The sequence below is a fragment of the Natator depressus genome, chromosome 6 (assembly GCF_965152275.1).
Source record: "Natator depressus isolate rNatDep1 chromosome 6, rNatDep2.hap1, whole genome shotgun sequence".
Classification (NCBI taxonomy): Eukaryota; Metazoa; Chordata; order Testudines; family Cheloniidae; genus Natator; species Natator depressus.
Window position 1 is genome coordinate 83,427,143 of NC_134239.1, and position 17,567 is coordinate 83,444,709.

The following is a 17,567-nucleotide window of genomic DNA, read 5'->3' on the forward strand; positions in this document are numbered from 1 at the left end:
GGTGAGTGTGAAGCCTTTCATTTCTGGTTTAAATATGACCCAGTTCAGTACTGACTGAAAGCTATAAGTACTAGAACTGGATAGGAAATATTTGATTGAATGTTGTTTCATCCAAAATAGCCGATTAGTCAAAACCAGAACTTTTAGTGAAAATATAGCTGTTTTGACAGGAAGGTTTCTCAGGTCCAGAATGGAATTTTTCGTCAAAATGATACCAAGCAAGTATCCAGAATAGTTTGGTGAATACTATCCAGAATAGTTTGGTGATATTAGGGCCCTGTGAGGTTCAGTTCCCTGCCTTTCCACATCCTGGGTGAGTTCCCTAACCACTGGAATGTCAGGGCAGTTGTTCTGACTCTGGGACAATCAATATTTAGTTATTGATACAAACTGGAACAGCGCCAACAGGAAAGATTGGGAGAGACCACCCTCAATTAGGCACATGAAGGATCTGAACTTGGGTTTCCCTTTTCCCAGTTGGCTGCACTGACCAGCAGACTATTCTACTACAGGCACACTGTCTCTCCTTTTGGTTTTTCATGAAAATTCAAAAGGTCTCAGTTTCATCCCAAATGGTATCTATTTGGGAAAACTGTTTCCCAACCAGCTCTAATAATTACTTTAACTGTTGTCTGTTGAGATTTCTGTGTCTAATGAGTTTGTCATCTGTCTGATTCCCTGCCAATAATCTCTTCTCCAGCAGTTCCCACTGTAGATATATCTCCCACATTTACAAAGTTTGCATCGTCACTCATTCCTACTATAGACAGTCCCCCTTGAACAGGCTCCATAAGGACTTGTTTCAAACTTCCACTGATGCCAATGGAAAAATGCCCTAGCTCTATCCCCATGATCTGAATATTTCCCTCCCCTGTAGTGATGTCTAGGTCCATAGCTGATCTACCGACTGCAAACACTCTGGCCACAATCCATGGTGCATTGGGGCAGCTTTGTCAGGGCTAACTTTCAAAGGGTGATGCAACATGTCTCTAATTTATGGGCATTCCTATGGTGCTCCTAAACATAGTACCTTATCATAGTATCAATGGCAAGCACTGCACATGTAAAAGACAAAATTGTACATGTAAATGACAGCATTTTAGATGTTTAACCTCTTGCTTAACATCCATAAGTCAGCTATTTAGCAATTAAGATTGGAATTTTCAAAGGGGCCTACAGAACAAAGGGCGCCAGTCTTCATTGACTTCCATATCAATGGGTTGTGGAGTGTCTAACTCTCTCAGGCCCCTTTGAAAATCTAACCCATGAGGTCTGCCCACATTTGATTGCAACTACAAAATTAGGAGCTGTTTTTTAATATTTGGCCCTCAGTGCGCACATATCCAAATTTTGTGCTTGCTATTGATACTATGATAAGGTACTATGTCGAGGAGTAACATGGGAATGCCCATATATTGGAGACTTGATGCATGGCCTTTGGAGCCTGTTCAGGGGAGAATGCCTACAGTGGGAACAAGGTAAGAATGAGGACTTGGTGAATGGGGGAGATATATCTACAGTGGGAATAGATCAGAAGTGATTAGGTGCAGGGAAGAGATGGTTAAAATGGAACCAATAAGGTAGTATCTGCAAATTGGAAAGTCTCTGAGGTGGGAGTAGAAGGGATTGGGGAATGTCTGCAGAACAGGGATAGTTACAGTGAAAATGAGGAGGGATCAGTTAATGTCTGCATAGGAATGGCTATGGAGGGAATGAAAGAGAAACAAATGGGGATCTGCTGCAGAAGAACAATGACCACCGTGGGTATGGGAAGAGTTCAAGAGGAGTAGTAGGGATCAGCTGCAAAATGTTGATACTTACATGGGTTCAGATTCTGAACACTCTCAGAGTTGGTGGCGTGATATCAGAGTTTTAGTTCGGACCCATGTTTACCGTGTTCAGCAAACTATTGCACATGTCTCAGGACCATTTCTTGCAGCCCTTTGGCAGTAATCATTAGACCGTAGTTAGGACTGCAGGATCAGGCTTTGAGTGCATTGACTGAACATTATGGAATGCTCCAGATATGCACAGAATTTAAAGCAATGTTATTTTTTAAAGCTGTTATGGTCAGAAATTTGATTTCCTCTGTAACCCTTCTGCCCATCAGAGTTGGCAGCAACAAGGGCCGGGTTCAATATCTAGGGGATCCATTCCAATAACACAATGCAAACCGGCTCGAGCCCCCACCCAGTGACCTGGGACAAATATATACCACCCCCGCTGGGCACCTCCAAGAGGCAATACTTCCCCTCTCGCAAGCACATAGTCTGAGTGTAGCAAAAAGCCTTTTAATAACAGAGAGAAACAATGTGGCATTATGTTGGGGAAACACCACCAACAGGATTCATAACACAACCCATGAGCAAAAAAACCACCCCAAGCAAATTGGGGCATGCCCCTTTCCCTCGGGTTCTAGAGTCCCAGCACCCAAACGTCTCTTGAGTCCAGCAATCCACAAATCACCCAAAGTCCAAAAAGTCCAGCCCCAGAGTTCAAAAGTTCATCTGCATAGTGTTACTCCCCAATCTGGCTAAAATGTGCCTGTGTGTGGGGAAAAGGGGCAAGGGGCACCTTACGTGTCCTGAAGCTGACTGCCCCACAGGGCTCTGCTCTGCTACGCTGTCTCACGAACGGCTCTGCTCCACCACAACCGGCTCCGCTCTGCACCGCTCGCCGTCTCACAAACAGCTCTGCTCAGCTCGCCGTCTCACGAACGCACCGCTGTCTCACGAACGGCTCCACTCCACCACGACCGGCTCTGCTCTGCACCGCTCGCTGTCTCAAGAACAGCTCTGCTCAGCTGGCTGTCTCATGAATGGCTCCGCTCTGCACAGCTCGCCGTCTCACGAACACACCGCTGTCTCACAGACAGCTCCGCTCCACCACGACTGGCTCCACTCCGCACAGCTCGCCGTCTCACAAACACACCGCGGCACTCTAGATCTTCCGGCTCCCCACTACTTGACACAGTGCTTAGTGATTTCAGCTCTTAGTGATTTCAGCTCATAGTAGTGGGGGCCTTAGTGCTGGTGCACCTTAAGGCCAAAGTGAATGCAGCATAGTACCTGTAGCAAGACTCTTAATAGACCCAAAATTAGCTCTGACATTCCACAGTGGAGAGAGACAGAGGTGCAATTGGTGCTTCAGGCCCTCACAAAGGGGCCCACACCACCAGGTACTAATACCTGTCTCAAGTCTCTCTCAATTCACACAGTTTTGGAACCCATGACCCTTGCCTAGCGAGTGCTACTTAGTTGATGGTGAGTCCCTCCATCATAGCAAAAGGCCAAGTACAGTTCCAAGCACAGTTCCCATAATCAGGGTAATAACAATTTATTCTTACTGCCCCAATAACAGAGACACTGGGGATCCCACAGCAGCCGAAGTGACCATTTGGGCAGCTATGGCCTCAGTCTAGGCGGCGTGGGTGTGCCTATGCAAATGAGATCAGCCCCTGAAGTTTTTTTTTTCCACAACTTGCCACACCTCACCACCAGATGTCAGGGTGGAGCTCATCCTGACACTGCTTACATCCTCCCCCCAGCCGAGAATTTGTCGTCCCGACAAATCACACGCCCTTTATACCAACTCATTGGTTTCCTCCAAAGGGCCTCAGGAAGCCCACTTTAGCTTCCACAAGCCTGTGTGCTAAATGTATTGGCTCCTCACTAGTCACCCCAGGTGCATCATAAGTTAACCGTTTCACTGGTCTTATCACCCTGTCTCGTCTATTGAGACTCTCTGTTGCCGAGGTAGGGGGAACATCCTCTTGAGAGACGGATGGAGAGGCTTCCCTGGAGGGTCCCTCGGCTACTGGCGTAGGCCCCTGCACTCCTAGTTCTAACACTGGAGGGTCCAAGGTGCCCAGGGCATCCTCTACCTGTGTGTCTCCATTGTCCAATAACCTGTGTGTCTCATCACAGGGGGGTCTCATCAGCGGCACCGGGGTGTCAGAAAGGGGCCTAAATAATTCCGCCATGGGGTTTAGGGCGGAAGAGGGAAAACTCTCGTTTAGTTCAGCTGATCGAGTCTGAAATCTTGTCTCCATCCCAGGATACACCAGGGTTGTGTCTTCCTCCTCAGACTCACTCTCAGATGTGCAGAATAGGGGTAAGTTAGCTGCAGGGGGCCCGCTGTCTGTGTTGGATGGCGGCTTTGGTCTAGCACCTCTGTTCTGCCCGGCTGCCCTGTTGTGGCCTGTCTCATAAGGGATGCTTACCAATTCCCCCACAGGGAGCAAAAGGTTTCTATGCACCGTCTTTATTTGCCCTGGGCCGTCTTCAGGTTTGATCTTGTAGACCGGCAGATCTCCCAGCTTTTCCATCACCAGGTAAGGTATTGCCTTCCATCTGTCAGCTATCTTGTGTTTTCCAGCAATACCCAAATTTCGCAGCAGGACTCTGTCCCCCGGCTGGAGCTCCTGCGAACGCACTCTAGCATCATATCGATGTTTGTTGCGGTCTGCGTTCTTCCGAGCCACAGTGGTAGCTAAGCGATAAGCATCCCGCAGCTTTTCCCTTAGTCGGGATACATATTGCTGGTGAGTTTCATAGCTATCTCCATCCTCTGATACACCAAAGCACAAGTCTATGGGTAATCTTGGTTCTCGCCCAAACATCAAGAGATATGGGGTGACTCCCGTAACATCGTTCTTGGTGGCATTGTAGGCATGCACCAGAAATGCGACATGCTGGCTCCAGGTTGCCTTCTGCTCTGGTCGCAAAGTTCCCAACATATCTAATAGGGTTCGGTTGAACCTCTCTGGCTGAGGATCACCTTGGGGGTGATAAGGCGTTGTCCTAGACTTTTTGATTCCTGCTATCTTCAGCACCTCCTTCAGAAGGTGACTCTCAAAATCCCGCCCCTGATCAGAGTGTATCCGAGCCGGGAATCCATAGACTGAGAAATATTTGTCCCACAATACTCGAGCGACGGTGGTGGCCCTCTGATCACGTGTGGGATATGCCTGTGCATACCGTGTAAAATGGTCAGTCACTACTAGAATGTTCCCAACCTTCCTCTTGTCTACCTCTACAGACAAGAAATCAATGCATACCAATTCCAAAGGTTTGTTGCTGGTGATGTTCTTGAGATATGCAGCCCTCGTGGGCAGAGTTTTCCTTTGAACACATCGAGCACAAGTCTCACATTTCCTGCGAACATCTTCAGCCATTCGGGGCCAATAGAACCTACTACGAATAAGTTCCAGGGTCCTCTCCATCCCTAAATGCCCAAAGTCATCATGCAGAGCCCTCATGGCCAGGGCTCTGTACTTTTTTGGCAGCACTAGTTGTGCTCGTTGTTTTTGTAAAGGGTCAGTGGTCATTCGGTGTAGCACTCCCTGAATCAGTTTTAGTTTGGTCCATTCTCTCAATAGTAGTTTACCCTCCGGGTTAGGTGGGACAACCGCAGCTGGGCTTCGCCCCTCCCTTTTGGCAAGTAGTGTATCACGAATGTCAATATCTTGCCGCTGGGCTTCTTGCCAGTCAGCTGCATTGAGCATGGGCAAAGGAGACTGGTCCAATGCAATATAGTTCACTGAAGCAGAAGGCATGCATTCAGGGGGCAGGCCCAAAGCTTCTGCAACACATACCTGAAGGCTCTCACGGGCCTCTGGCTCTCGGCGACTCACACTGCAAATAGCTCTCACTCCATCTGTGGGTATCACAGCAACTTCTGGAGCCTGTGGACGCCTGGACAATGCATCTGCATCTACATTGCTTCTCCCTGATCGGTACTGAATGCTGAACTCATAGCTAGCCAAGGCGGCCACCCATCTCTGCCCTGTAGCATCCAGCTTAGCACTTGTTAACACATAAGTCAGTGGATTGTTGTCTGTCCACACCTGGAACTGAGCACCATACAAGTAGTCTCGAAATTTCTCAGTGATGGCCCATTTCAGGGCCAAAAATTCCAGCTTGTGGGTGGGATAGCGAGTTTCACTATCAGACAATCCTCGGCTGGCAAAGGCTACAGGTTTACGTTTGCCTTCCACTTCCTGGTACAGGACTGCTCCCAGACCCTCCAAACTGGCATCAGTATGCAGGATAAAGGGTTTGCTTGGGTCAGCAAAAACTAGGACTGGAGCATGAGTTAGGCAAGTAATGATTTCTCGAAAAGCCCTTTCACATCTCTCATCCCACCGTGGCCCAAATGGTTCAAATGGGCCATAGTGTCTCTGCACAGGGGGCTTTGGAGACCTCCCCTTATTCTTGGACTTAGATTTGTTCTTGCTGGACTGATGTCCCCTGGTGAGATCGTTCAGAGGCTTTACAATCGTAGCATAGTTTTTCACAAATCTGCGGTAGTAGCCACTAAATCCGAGAAAGGTCTTGAGTTCTCTGTAGTTACTTGGACGTGGCCATGTAGTGAGTGCTTCTATTTTATCAGGATCAGTACTCACACCCTCTTGGGACACGATGTGACCCACATACTTCACTGAGGTTCTGCAGAACTGGCATTTGTCAATTGAAAGCTTCAGACCATAATCCTCCAACCTATCAAGCACTTTAAGAAGTCTTTCTTCATGCTCCTCTAAGGTTCTTCCAAACACAATCAGGTCATCCAAATAAACTAACACTTGCAGTAAATTCATGTCTCCCACAACTTTCTCCATGAGACGTTGAAAGGTGGCAGGTGCTCCAGAAATCCCTTGGGGCATGCGTTCGAACTGATAAAACCCTAATGGGCAGATGAAGGCTGTCTTCTCCTTATCTTCTTCTCCCAGAGGGATCTGGTAGTATCCACTTCGAAGATCCAACACAGAGAACCACTGGCTTCCCAACAAACAATCTAAGGCATCTTGCACTCGAGGCATAGTGTACTGGTCGACCACAGTACGGCTGTTTAGGGTGCGGTAGTCAATACACATCCGAATTTTCCCATTCTTTTTACGGACTACCACAATGGGTGAGGCGTATGGGCTGCGGGACTCTGTAATGATGCCATTTGCAGCCAGCTCCTGAAGATGATGTCGCACATCTTCCATCTCAGAGAGAGCAATCTTCCTAGATCTCTCCCTGAAAGGTCGAGAGTCATGTAGTCTGATATTGTGCTCTACTCCTTTTGCACATCCCACATCCCACTCATGCAGTGAGAACACCTTGGATCTTTCACAAAGTTTCTTCCTCAGGCGATCTTTCCAGTCCTCGGACACTGGTGAATCTCCAAAGTCAAACTTTGCTGGGTCTATTGTGGGAACTTGAGTTTCACACTGGGGTTTTACAATCGACTCAGGCTCAAAGAGGTCTGCTATCTTTTGTCCTTGCTTCACAACAACATCACGACTCGTTTCATTAGCAATCAGTATAGTCACCCTTTCCTGGGCTTCAACGGGTAGAGTTATGACTCCACTGGGGACCAGCACTCCTTCAGGGAGCTCTCCTCCCATCGGCTGCTCTATCATTGCTAACGTCCGTTTACTGCCTTTCAGACAGGTACTCATGACAAGCACTTCTTGCTCCGTCCTTGCAGGCACTACTAAGGGGGTCATGCCCGCGTACTTCAGTGCCCCAAGCGGTAGCTCAGATGTCTCCCTTTTAGCGCTCTCAATTTTCCTATAGGCTTCAGCACAAAGCGTATGGATCATCAGGGTATTCAGGTACTGGTCCCCAGCCCGCCTTCTGCAGTAATCCGCGAGTACCTTGAAGAGACTGGAGTTGGTCCCTATCAGCACAGACATATCAGAGGTCCCTTTAGGGTCAGGGCATATTAGGGCAGCTGTGTCTACCTCTTCTCTTACCCCAGCAACCTCCTCTGGGAATTCCAGGTGCACTATGACATACCCTTGGTAGGGGTATTCATCCATGCTGAGGCCACACAGGCCAAGGCCAGTCAGTGGCTGTATAGGCAGGTGCCTAAGCATCTGCTGGTAGAATGACTGAAATATAATAGTCACTTGAGATCCAGTGTCAAGCACTGCTTTACACTCCACCCCTTCAATCCTCACCGTGACCTCTGCTCGAGGCCCTATCAGTCCTGCGGGGATCCCAGCTGGACAGTCTTTTCTGGGGGAATCTTCAAATCCTGCAGACCTGGGGGGTCCCCGTCCCCAGACCCTCTGGCAGCTACCGGATCTCTCCCAACTGATCCTCAGCTTTCCATACACTAAGGAGGGGTTTTCTTCATTACGGCACTTGGCAGCACTGTGTCCATCCTGACCACATTGGTAGCAGAAGAATTGACATTTCCCCCTTCGCCTGGGTTGGATGGTGGCTCTAAGTGCGGGCTTCTCAATTGCCACCGTTTGAGGCTTCTTATTCCTGGAAGTCTTAACTTGGTCAATGGTACTTTGCAGCTCAGCTATCCGTTCCGTCAGGACCTGCATTTGTTGGGCAAGTTCCTCTCTGGTGCTCACCATCAGTACACTGGCCGCTTGCAGTGGTGTTGTGCTGGCTGGATCCGATGTTTGGGCTTCCCAAAATTCACTGGCAGCCTGCCTTTCTTCCTCCTCTCTGACCTCTTTTATCAGCTGGGAGTAACTTGGGGGATGTTCCCGTCGTTCTCTTAGCTGGAGATGAAGTAGAATCGGGTTCTGATACTGAGTTCCTCTTACAATTTGAGCCAGTCTGGTCTGATCCATCTGCTCAGCAGTCACTGCTCCCCTCATGACAGCTCTCTGAAGCAGTCTCTCCAGTCTCTGTATGTAGGCTGAAGCCTTCTCGCCCTTTTGTTGTCGGGAATTAAGGAACTTACAGTAGCTGTCTTCAGGGTCCTCTACGCTCCCAAAGTTGTGTTCAAGGGCCTCTAGGCAGTCCTTCACACTGACCCCAGGGTCAGTGAGCTTCAGGGTGCGAATCACATCTAATGCTGGGCCGCCAAGGCTCTCTATGAGGCATCTTCGCTTTTCTGCATCTGGTACGGCCCACTCTTGCAGCATTTCAGTGGTATGCTCTAACCAGGGTTCAAACTCCTCCTCCCCAGCAAATAATCTTAACTTACGACAAGAGTTTGACGCAGCATGGGACAGCACAACCTTTTCCAATGTTTGCCCCAGAGCTTTTGTCCAATCATCAGCCAAGGCTGCAGCCTCTGAGCTAGAAGCTGCTGAGCCAGGGCCCAACAAACCTGACAAATTAGCCATTATACAACAGTAATTTCCTCAAAATATAAGCACAAACAAAAAAAATATAAATTGTTTTCCAATGTAGTGGATCACTCAACAGGTGCTTGCGAGGGGTACTGACCCAGGCATCCCGGACGAGCCCCCAAAAATGTAACCCTTCTGCCCATCAGAGTTGGCAGCAACAAGGGCCGGGTTCAATATCTAGGGGATCCATTCCAATAACACAATGCAAACCGGCTCGAGCCCCCACCCAGTGACCTGGGACAAATATATACCACCCCCGCTGGGCACCTCCAAGAGGCAATACTTCCCCTCTCGCAAGCACATAGTCTGAGTGTAGCAAAAAGCCTTTTAATAACAGAGAGAAACAATGTGGCATTATGTTGGGGAAACACCACCAACAGGATTCATAACACAACCCATGAGCAAAAAAACCACCCCAAGCAAATTGGGGCATGCCCCTTTCCCTCGGGTTCTAGAGTCCCAGCACCCAAACGTCTCTTGAGTCCAGCAATCCACAAATCACCCAAAGTCCAAAAAGTCCAGCCCCAGAGTTCAAAAGTTCATCTGCATAGTGTTACTCCCCAATCTGGCTAAAATGTGCCTGTGTGTGGGGAAAAGGGGCAAGGGGCACCTTACGTGTCCTGAAGCTGACTGCCCCACAGGGCTCTGCTCTGCTACGCTGTCTCACGAACGGCTCTGCTCCACCACAACCAGCTCCGCTCTGCACCGCTCGCCGTCTCACAAACAGCTCTGCTCAGCTCGCCGTCTCACGAACGCACCGCTGTCTCACGAACGGCTCCACTCCACCACGACCGGCTCTGCTCTGCACCGCTCGCTGTCTCAAGAACAGCTCTGCTCAGCTGGCTGTCTCATGAATGGCTCCGCTCTGCACAGCTCGCCGTCTCACGAACACACCGCTGTCTCACAGACAGCTCCGCTCCACCACGACTGGCTCCACTCCGCACAGCTCGCCGTCTCACAAACACACCGCGGCACTCTAGATCTTCCGGCTCCCCACTACTTGACACAGTGCTTAGTGATTTCAGCTCTTAGTGATTTCAGCTCATAGTAGTGGGGGCCTTAGTGCTGGTGCACCTTAAGGCCAAAGTGAATGCAGCATAGTACCTGTAGCAAGACTCTTAATAGACCCAAAATTAGCTCTGACATTCCACAGTGGAGAGAGACAGAGGTGCAATTGGTGCTTCAGGCCCTCACAAAGGGGCCCACACCACCAGGTACTAATACCTGTCTCAAGTCGCTCTCAATTCACACAGTTTTGGAACCCATGACCCTTGCCTAGCGAGTGCTACTTAGTTGATGGTGAGTCCCTCCATCATAGCAAAAGGCCAAGTACAGTTCCAAGCACAGTTCCCATAATCAGGGTAATAACAATTTATTCTTACTGCCCCAATAACAGAGACACTGGGGATCCCACAGCAGCCGAAGTGACCATTTGGGCAGCTATGGCCTCAGTCTAGGCGGCGTGGGTGTGCCTATGCAAATGAGATCAGCCCCTGAAGTTTTTTTTTTTCCACAACTTGCCACACCTCACCACCAGATGTCAGGGTGGAGCTCATCCTGACACTGCTTACACCTCTATAATACTTCAATAGCATGCTTATGGAAAGGAGATCCAACAGATGACTCAAAACTCGAAAGAATTTTTTATCTGGTTGGATTTTTTTTTTTGGCAGGCATACTACTATGCTTACAGTACTTCTAAATGCCATGTGAGCTATGCCATAAAAGAAATAATACAATCTGGAGGTATGTGTTAAACATGAACAAAATGGCTGATGGAAATAGGTCCACATTCTTTTTTATTTATTAATGGCACAGACAAGCTGGTTTTCTCATAAGAAAGGTGCTCATGAATTTTCATTCAAAATAATAAATTGATGTCCATACTTTAAGAAATATGTTTAGGGTTCAAGGGATAAGCCATGCAATTCTGCATATCTTATTTCCTGTTTACCAAGCTAAAATATACCTTAATGTCATTACAAACACTATGTTGCTAACATGACTTTAGTCTATTAACCATAAAACTATGTTGAGGAAGTTTTAGTTATTCGTTCTTTAACACTTCTTGTTGCATTCCTCTTGGAAACCTTTGGGTACCTTTTATTGGATGAATATTTTGGACCAGAAACACTTGCTCTACATTTTTTAAAGTAATCAGTGGACTTGGTTAATGCACCAAAAATCAAGTCATTTTTGTAATTCCTGCATCTAGCAGATATACAGTATTTCAGAAGCTGAGCTTCTCTTGATTCTGCCTCAGGCAATGTGAAAAATTACCTGCTTGCTATGTTGACAGCTATATTTTAATCTTAACCTATCACAAAACCAAAATTTGTCCTATTTTGTTAAATTCTGTTATCTTATACATTTTTATCAAATTAATAATAGCTTATACATTTTTTAAAAATTGAATATCTTTAAAAGCAATGTTTTTTTTAACAATTCATAGTTACGTCAAACCATATTTTTGACAATTCAAAACCAGACTTCATAATAATTAAACATAGGTTTGCATAGCAAAATTTAGACCTTGGTCCAGATCAGGATTTTGAAGACCCCAGTGTGCGAGATGTGTTTGGATTAGAATTTTAATTCTGCTCATTAAATTAAAATTCTGATCCATTTATGGGTTTTGATTCTGAAATATCCACGCCATACCTACTCTGCCAAATGAGTGGAGTGTTTGGATCCAGATTTTGGTTCAACCTATCACTAATTCTTGGGCTAGTTTCTCAGCTGATGAAAACTGAGAAGACCCTGGAAGCCAGTAGAGCCATACCAATTTACACCAGCTGAAAATCTGGCCCCTTGCCTGATAAAATATACATCTTTAATAATCCGCATTCTACCCTGTCATTTTTTATGAGCTGGGATAATTTTTTGAGGAGACATAGTGTCAAAAAAAATGAGTATTGAAGATACAGAATGGTTAGGCAGCTCTCTGAGGTTTAGGTAAGGATTGTATTTCACTGCATTCTGAATACCATGGACTTTATTTATGAAGATTATAGTTTTATATTAGTGTGACGGGCTGCCCCCACCCCATTCCTGGATGCCACCTGATGTACTGGGGTACCACTGAGCCCACCTACTCCACCAGTCTGGGTTCTGTTACACTATCCTGCTGAGCCAGGCCTTCAAGCTTCTCCCACATGCATACAGGTAGGGACACACCCAGCTGCAGAAAGACACAGACACTGAAATCAGCACTGCATGGGAAGGCTTCAGCTAAGGAATTGCCCAGCACTCAAGTGCACACCCCCTCTAGAGTGTAAACCCAAAATTGTATCGTCTTGTGCTGCACAGAGAACTGTACAACATAAACTCATGATAGTCGCTCCCTCCCTCAATGTGGAGGAAGATATACACAGCTTTTTGCCTCCACCCCGGTTATGAATTCCACGGTTGTGGTTTTAAAAAAAACAAAAACACGTTTGTTAACTACAAAGGATAGATTTTAAGTGATTAAAAGGGATAGCAAACAGATCTAAGCAGATTACCCAGCAAATAAAACAAAAACGCAATATAAGCTTAGATACTAAAGAAACTGGTTACAAATAGTAATTTCTCACCCTAAATGTTGTTTTAGGCAGATTGCAGAGTCTCTTGAAGGCAAACTGCTCTTGCTTGCAGCTTAAAACTCCAGGTATTTCTTTCACAGGCCAGACACCTTCCCAGCCTGGGCTCAGTCCTTCTCCCCAACTTTGTCTTTGTTTCTTTGACGTTTCCAGCAGTTATCCTGGGCAGGGATTCAGTAAAGAACCAACCCTGATTATGTCCCTCACCTGCCTTAAATAGGCTTTACATATGGCAGGAATCCCTTTTTTTCCCCAGAGTGGTTCCTCCTCCCTCAGTGGAAAAATACTGGTATTTTATCATGGAGTCCAGTACCAGGTGACTTAATCACATGACCCTGCAGTGTCAAAACAGTCATGAATCAGAGGTTGTTTGTAGCATCCCAGGAAAGCTTCTCAGGAAGGTGGGAGATTAGCATGTTCTCCCTAATAGTCCATTGATTGGTCCCCAGCTAGCCAGCCAGATTGATTGCATTCTCTGTGGTGGGCATTCCCCAGGTGCAAACACTTCTGTAGTACAGACGTATAGTCAATATTCCTAACTTTAGATACCAAAATGATACATGCATACAAATAGGATAATCATATTCAGCAAATCATAACCTTTCCAATGATATCTCACATGCCTTATCTTGAACAAAACATATCATAGTTATGCTGTAATCATATTATAACAATATTTCTATGAAGAATATGTCACATTATGTTGTGTCACAATAAGCTTCAAAATAAAGGTCCATCAAACACCTCATGAGAGGTTACAAATGCCCTCAAATTCTAATGAAACTATTGTTCTTCAACCACAATAACTTGGTTGTTCATGCCTGCTCTTCTTTATAATAGCACCATTGCTTACCTTTCCAAGACAGGAACTATAACCTCATAAATTATTAAGAGTATGCTAAATGTAGTGGTTTGATCTAAAGAGATAATGCAGAATCAACACTTGTGCATTACACAATACTTTTTTAGTTGTCTTGGTGGAAGTAATATTACAGAGGACTAAATGCTTCCTCCGCCCTTCCTTCCTTCCTCTCAAAAGAGGGTGTTTCACAACACATTAACTATGTCTACATACATTCAAAATCACCTTAGATATGGTACACTCATTAATGGTAATTCAAACTACAGTAGCTTATACTACTGTATTTTTGTTATTATTATTTCTCTTGTTCCTTTGTTGCAGGAATTCTCACTTTATAACATTAATGAAAAAAATGTAAAAAACTAGATAAAGTTTTTAAATATCTGAAAAAATTAGCCTTGGTAAGCAATATTAAATTCAGGGGCAGGAACACACACGGTCATATACTAATTTGACCTACAATGATGTTTTTTTCTTCATTTCTATTAATAAGCTTTTCGTCAGTTACAGATTGACAAGTCTTGAGGATTCCTTTTAAGGGGTATTTTTTTGACAATTTTGCAGTTTTTCCATGTATACCTTCTTTCTCATATCACAGTGTTTTAAAAGAATCTATGCTTTACTTACTCACTAGGCTTTCAATAGAGAATCACATTAATCCTTTTAAGCTCCTTATTCTAATGATTTATTTTGTTGAAAACCATAGTGATCCTCCTTTGAATTTTAATGATTGCTGGCTATTCAAAGATTCATTGTTTTGACTTCCTGTCCTTACCTTTGTTTCTTACATGTCTGTAGGGAACACCTGTCTAATACTGTATCTGGCCTTAGTTCTCACTGGCTCACCATATTCACTCAAGCCTATCCTAAAGTGTTAAGTTGAAATGCTAGCTATTCATCCATGAAAATAAATGTAGGATATATATTTGCAGAGATAGGCAGATAGACAGCAGAGGGATGGCTAAATGGATTGAGTCATTTTTCTGTGAAAGTAATATTTTTGGTATGAATAATAGTATATCATGATCATTGTAGAGAAGCTTGTTAAATATAATGTTAGCACTTTAAAAACCATTAGGCAAAGGGTTTTTTATTTTTACATTTTTGCAGCAAGTACAGTATGCTTACAGTTGTCAGAATCTAGCATCACTTGCCAAATTTAGGTCATGTCACTGGTTTAAATTGGATTTCAATTTTCATTTGCGTCCACTCTCTATAAATACAGACTGTCTCTTTAGAAATATAACTTGGAACATCATGAGTTTTCAAGAATATATTATTCTAATACACGATTTTAACAACTAGACTGTATTTATGCATAATACATTTTGTTCCTTATCTACAGCCTTTTGGACTTTGATTCAGAATACCAGGAGCTCTGGGATTGGCTGATTGACATGGAATCTATAGTGATGGACAGCCATGACCTGATGATGTCAGAGGAGCAGCAGCAGCATCTTTACAAGGTTAGAGCTACCGTTACTGCCTTTACCTAGCTATAGAAGATCTGATTAGCTTGACAAGTCATTCTCTCACAGGATATCGCTACGTTCATTGTATGTATCATGGTGTCTATTAGAATTCCCTTCCCTGTCCCCAACCTCATTTCCATCCCCTGTGCACTGACAGGCTGCACCGACATCATAATTGCAAGAAAGTTCCCTTTATCACATTCTATTTGGTGTAATTCTATAGAAGGACAAAGATTTGTCTTCAAGATGCATAGAAATAAATGAAACTGCATTAATAAATAGACTGAAACAAAATGAAGAAAAAATGAAATGGTTGCATTTAACAAAATGTGTTTTGATTGGAGCCTTCAGATGGATTTTTATCCACCTTTCAGACCTCTTCAGGGAAGAGAGAAGTTTGCTTTGATTTTGGTTTAGTGCTGCTGGGATACAGAACTCTTCCAATTTAATTTTTATTTGTTATACATAAAGCAGACATTGTCATGTTAAGTCAATACACTTGCTTGTGATTTAAGCAAAATGATTTTGAACTCGCATATTGATTGGGGGCCTTTTGTCAAATAAATATATACTGTTTCCCTTTTTTGCCATTGCTGTCTTAGTCCAGATTTTTTTTATCAGTTCTTCTTTTTAATGGATAATTTTAATAGTCCTCCAAAATATAGATTTCATCTTAAAACTGTTTCAGGCTTGACTCGGTGTCTGAGAAACTGTATTCAAGAGGCATGATGGGTGTTGGGGAAAGGAGGGAGAGGTTTTCCACAGAAATATCAGGCTGCAGTAAATCTTCCTCATTTAGGCAATTTTTATTGGAGTAATTCTGACAGTTGTCATCCTTGAATTGCTTTGAGCATATGGCGTATTTCAAAGAGCAGATTGTGAATCATAAAAGATAAAATTAATAACTAACTATAGAATCAGCAATAGTATAATGACAAGAAACAACTACCCTCTAGCTTTTTTTTTTATTTCTTATAGAATAAATGGTACATTCAAGGTCAAATAGAAGTTGTTTTCTTTCTTCCATGGTTACATGATTTGATAATTTATTAAATATAATTTATATTTTCTTGCTTTGAATTTATAATTTGTAGATGCTCTTCATGCATTTTATTCTATCTAAGGTTGGTCCTTTTATTTGAAAGGACCTAAACAGAGAATTATGAAATAGGTTATAAAATACCTTCACATGCAGAAAATATTGTTTGAGCTCTAACATATTAAAAGTCACAAGTAAGTTAAGTTTAATGGCCTCACTTTCTCTCTTTGTCAGTCATTTGTTAATATTAAAAGAAAACTAAATACATAATTTCACAAACACATAATTTCTAGATAGGCTCAGAGTTTCCTAGATTTTAAGGCCAAAAGGTTTCAGAATAACAGCTGTCTTAGTCTGTATTCACAAAAAGAAAAGGAGTACTTGTGGCACCTTAGAGACTAACCAATTTATTTGAGCATTAGCTTTCATGAGCTACAGCTCACTTCATCGGATGCATACTGTGGAAAATACAGAAGATGTTTTTATACACACAGACCACGAAAAAATGGGTGTTTATCACTACAAAAGGTTTTCTCTCCCCTCACCCTACTCTCCTGCTGGTAATAGCTTATCTAAAGTGATCACTCTCCTTACAATGTGTATGATAATCAAGGTGGGCCGTTTCCAGCACAAATCCAGGGTTTAACAAGAACGTCTGAGGAACGGGGGGGGGGGGGGGAATAAACAAGGGGAAATAGGTTACTTTTTATAATGACTCAACCATTCCCAGTCTCTATTCAAGCCTAAGTTAATTGTATCCAATTTGCAAATTAGTTCCAATTCAGCAGTCTCTCGTTGGAGTCTGTTTTCGAAGTTTTTTTGGTGAAGGATAGTCACTTTGAGATCAGAAATCGAGTGACCAGAGAGATTGAAGTGTTCTCCAACTGGTTTTTGAATGTTATAATTTTTGACATCTGATTTGTGTCCATTTATTCTTTTACGTAGAGACTGTCCAGTTTGCCCAATATACATGGCAGAGGGGCATTGCTGGCACATGATGGCATATATCACATTGGTGGATGTGCAGGTGAACGAGCCTTTGATAGTGTGGTTGATGTTACTCAAATAAACTGGTTATTCTCTAGGGTGCCACAAGTACTCCTTTTCTTAAGGCCAAAAGGGACCATCTGTTCTGACTTCTTGTATATGACATGCCCTTAAATTCTATCCATTTACCCCTTTATTGAGCCCAATAACTTGTGTTTGGCTGACGCATATTTGCCAGTACGGCATCCAGTCTTGATCTGAAGATATCAAGATATGGAGAATCCACACTTTCCCTTGTTTGTTCGTTCCAATTGCTAATCACCCTCACTGTTAAAAATGTGAGGATTGGAATAAATAGTGTGTTACAAGTCAGGATTGAAATGCTTAGGCACTGTATATTCATACAGGGCAATTTCCAAAGTGCTTTGCTCTATGCCTTAATATAGCCATTATTTTCAGTTTTACATTCAAGAATTCAAAAAATTCAAATATTTTTTTTAAAAAACAACAAAAATCGGCTGGAATCACAAGAAGC

At 44.0% G+C, this 17,567-nt stretch overlaps 1 protein-coding gene across 4 annotated transcripts in view; it reads left to right on the forward strand.

The window, feature by feature from the left end:
- AKAP6 (A-kinase anchoring protein 6) overlaps positions 1–17,567 on the forward strand; it is a 393,441-nt gene that overhangs the window by 281,234 nt on the left and 94,640 nt on the right. For all 4 annotated transcript variants that reach the window (XM_074955832.1, XM_074955831.1, XM_074955834.1 and 1 more), the window contains one exon: positions 14,880–15,000. In XM_074955832.1, the coding sequence (XP_074811933.1) occupies positions 14,880–15,000 (121 nt within the window). The remainder of the gene's footprint in view (positions 1–14,879; positions 15,001–17,567) is intronic.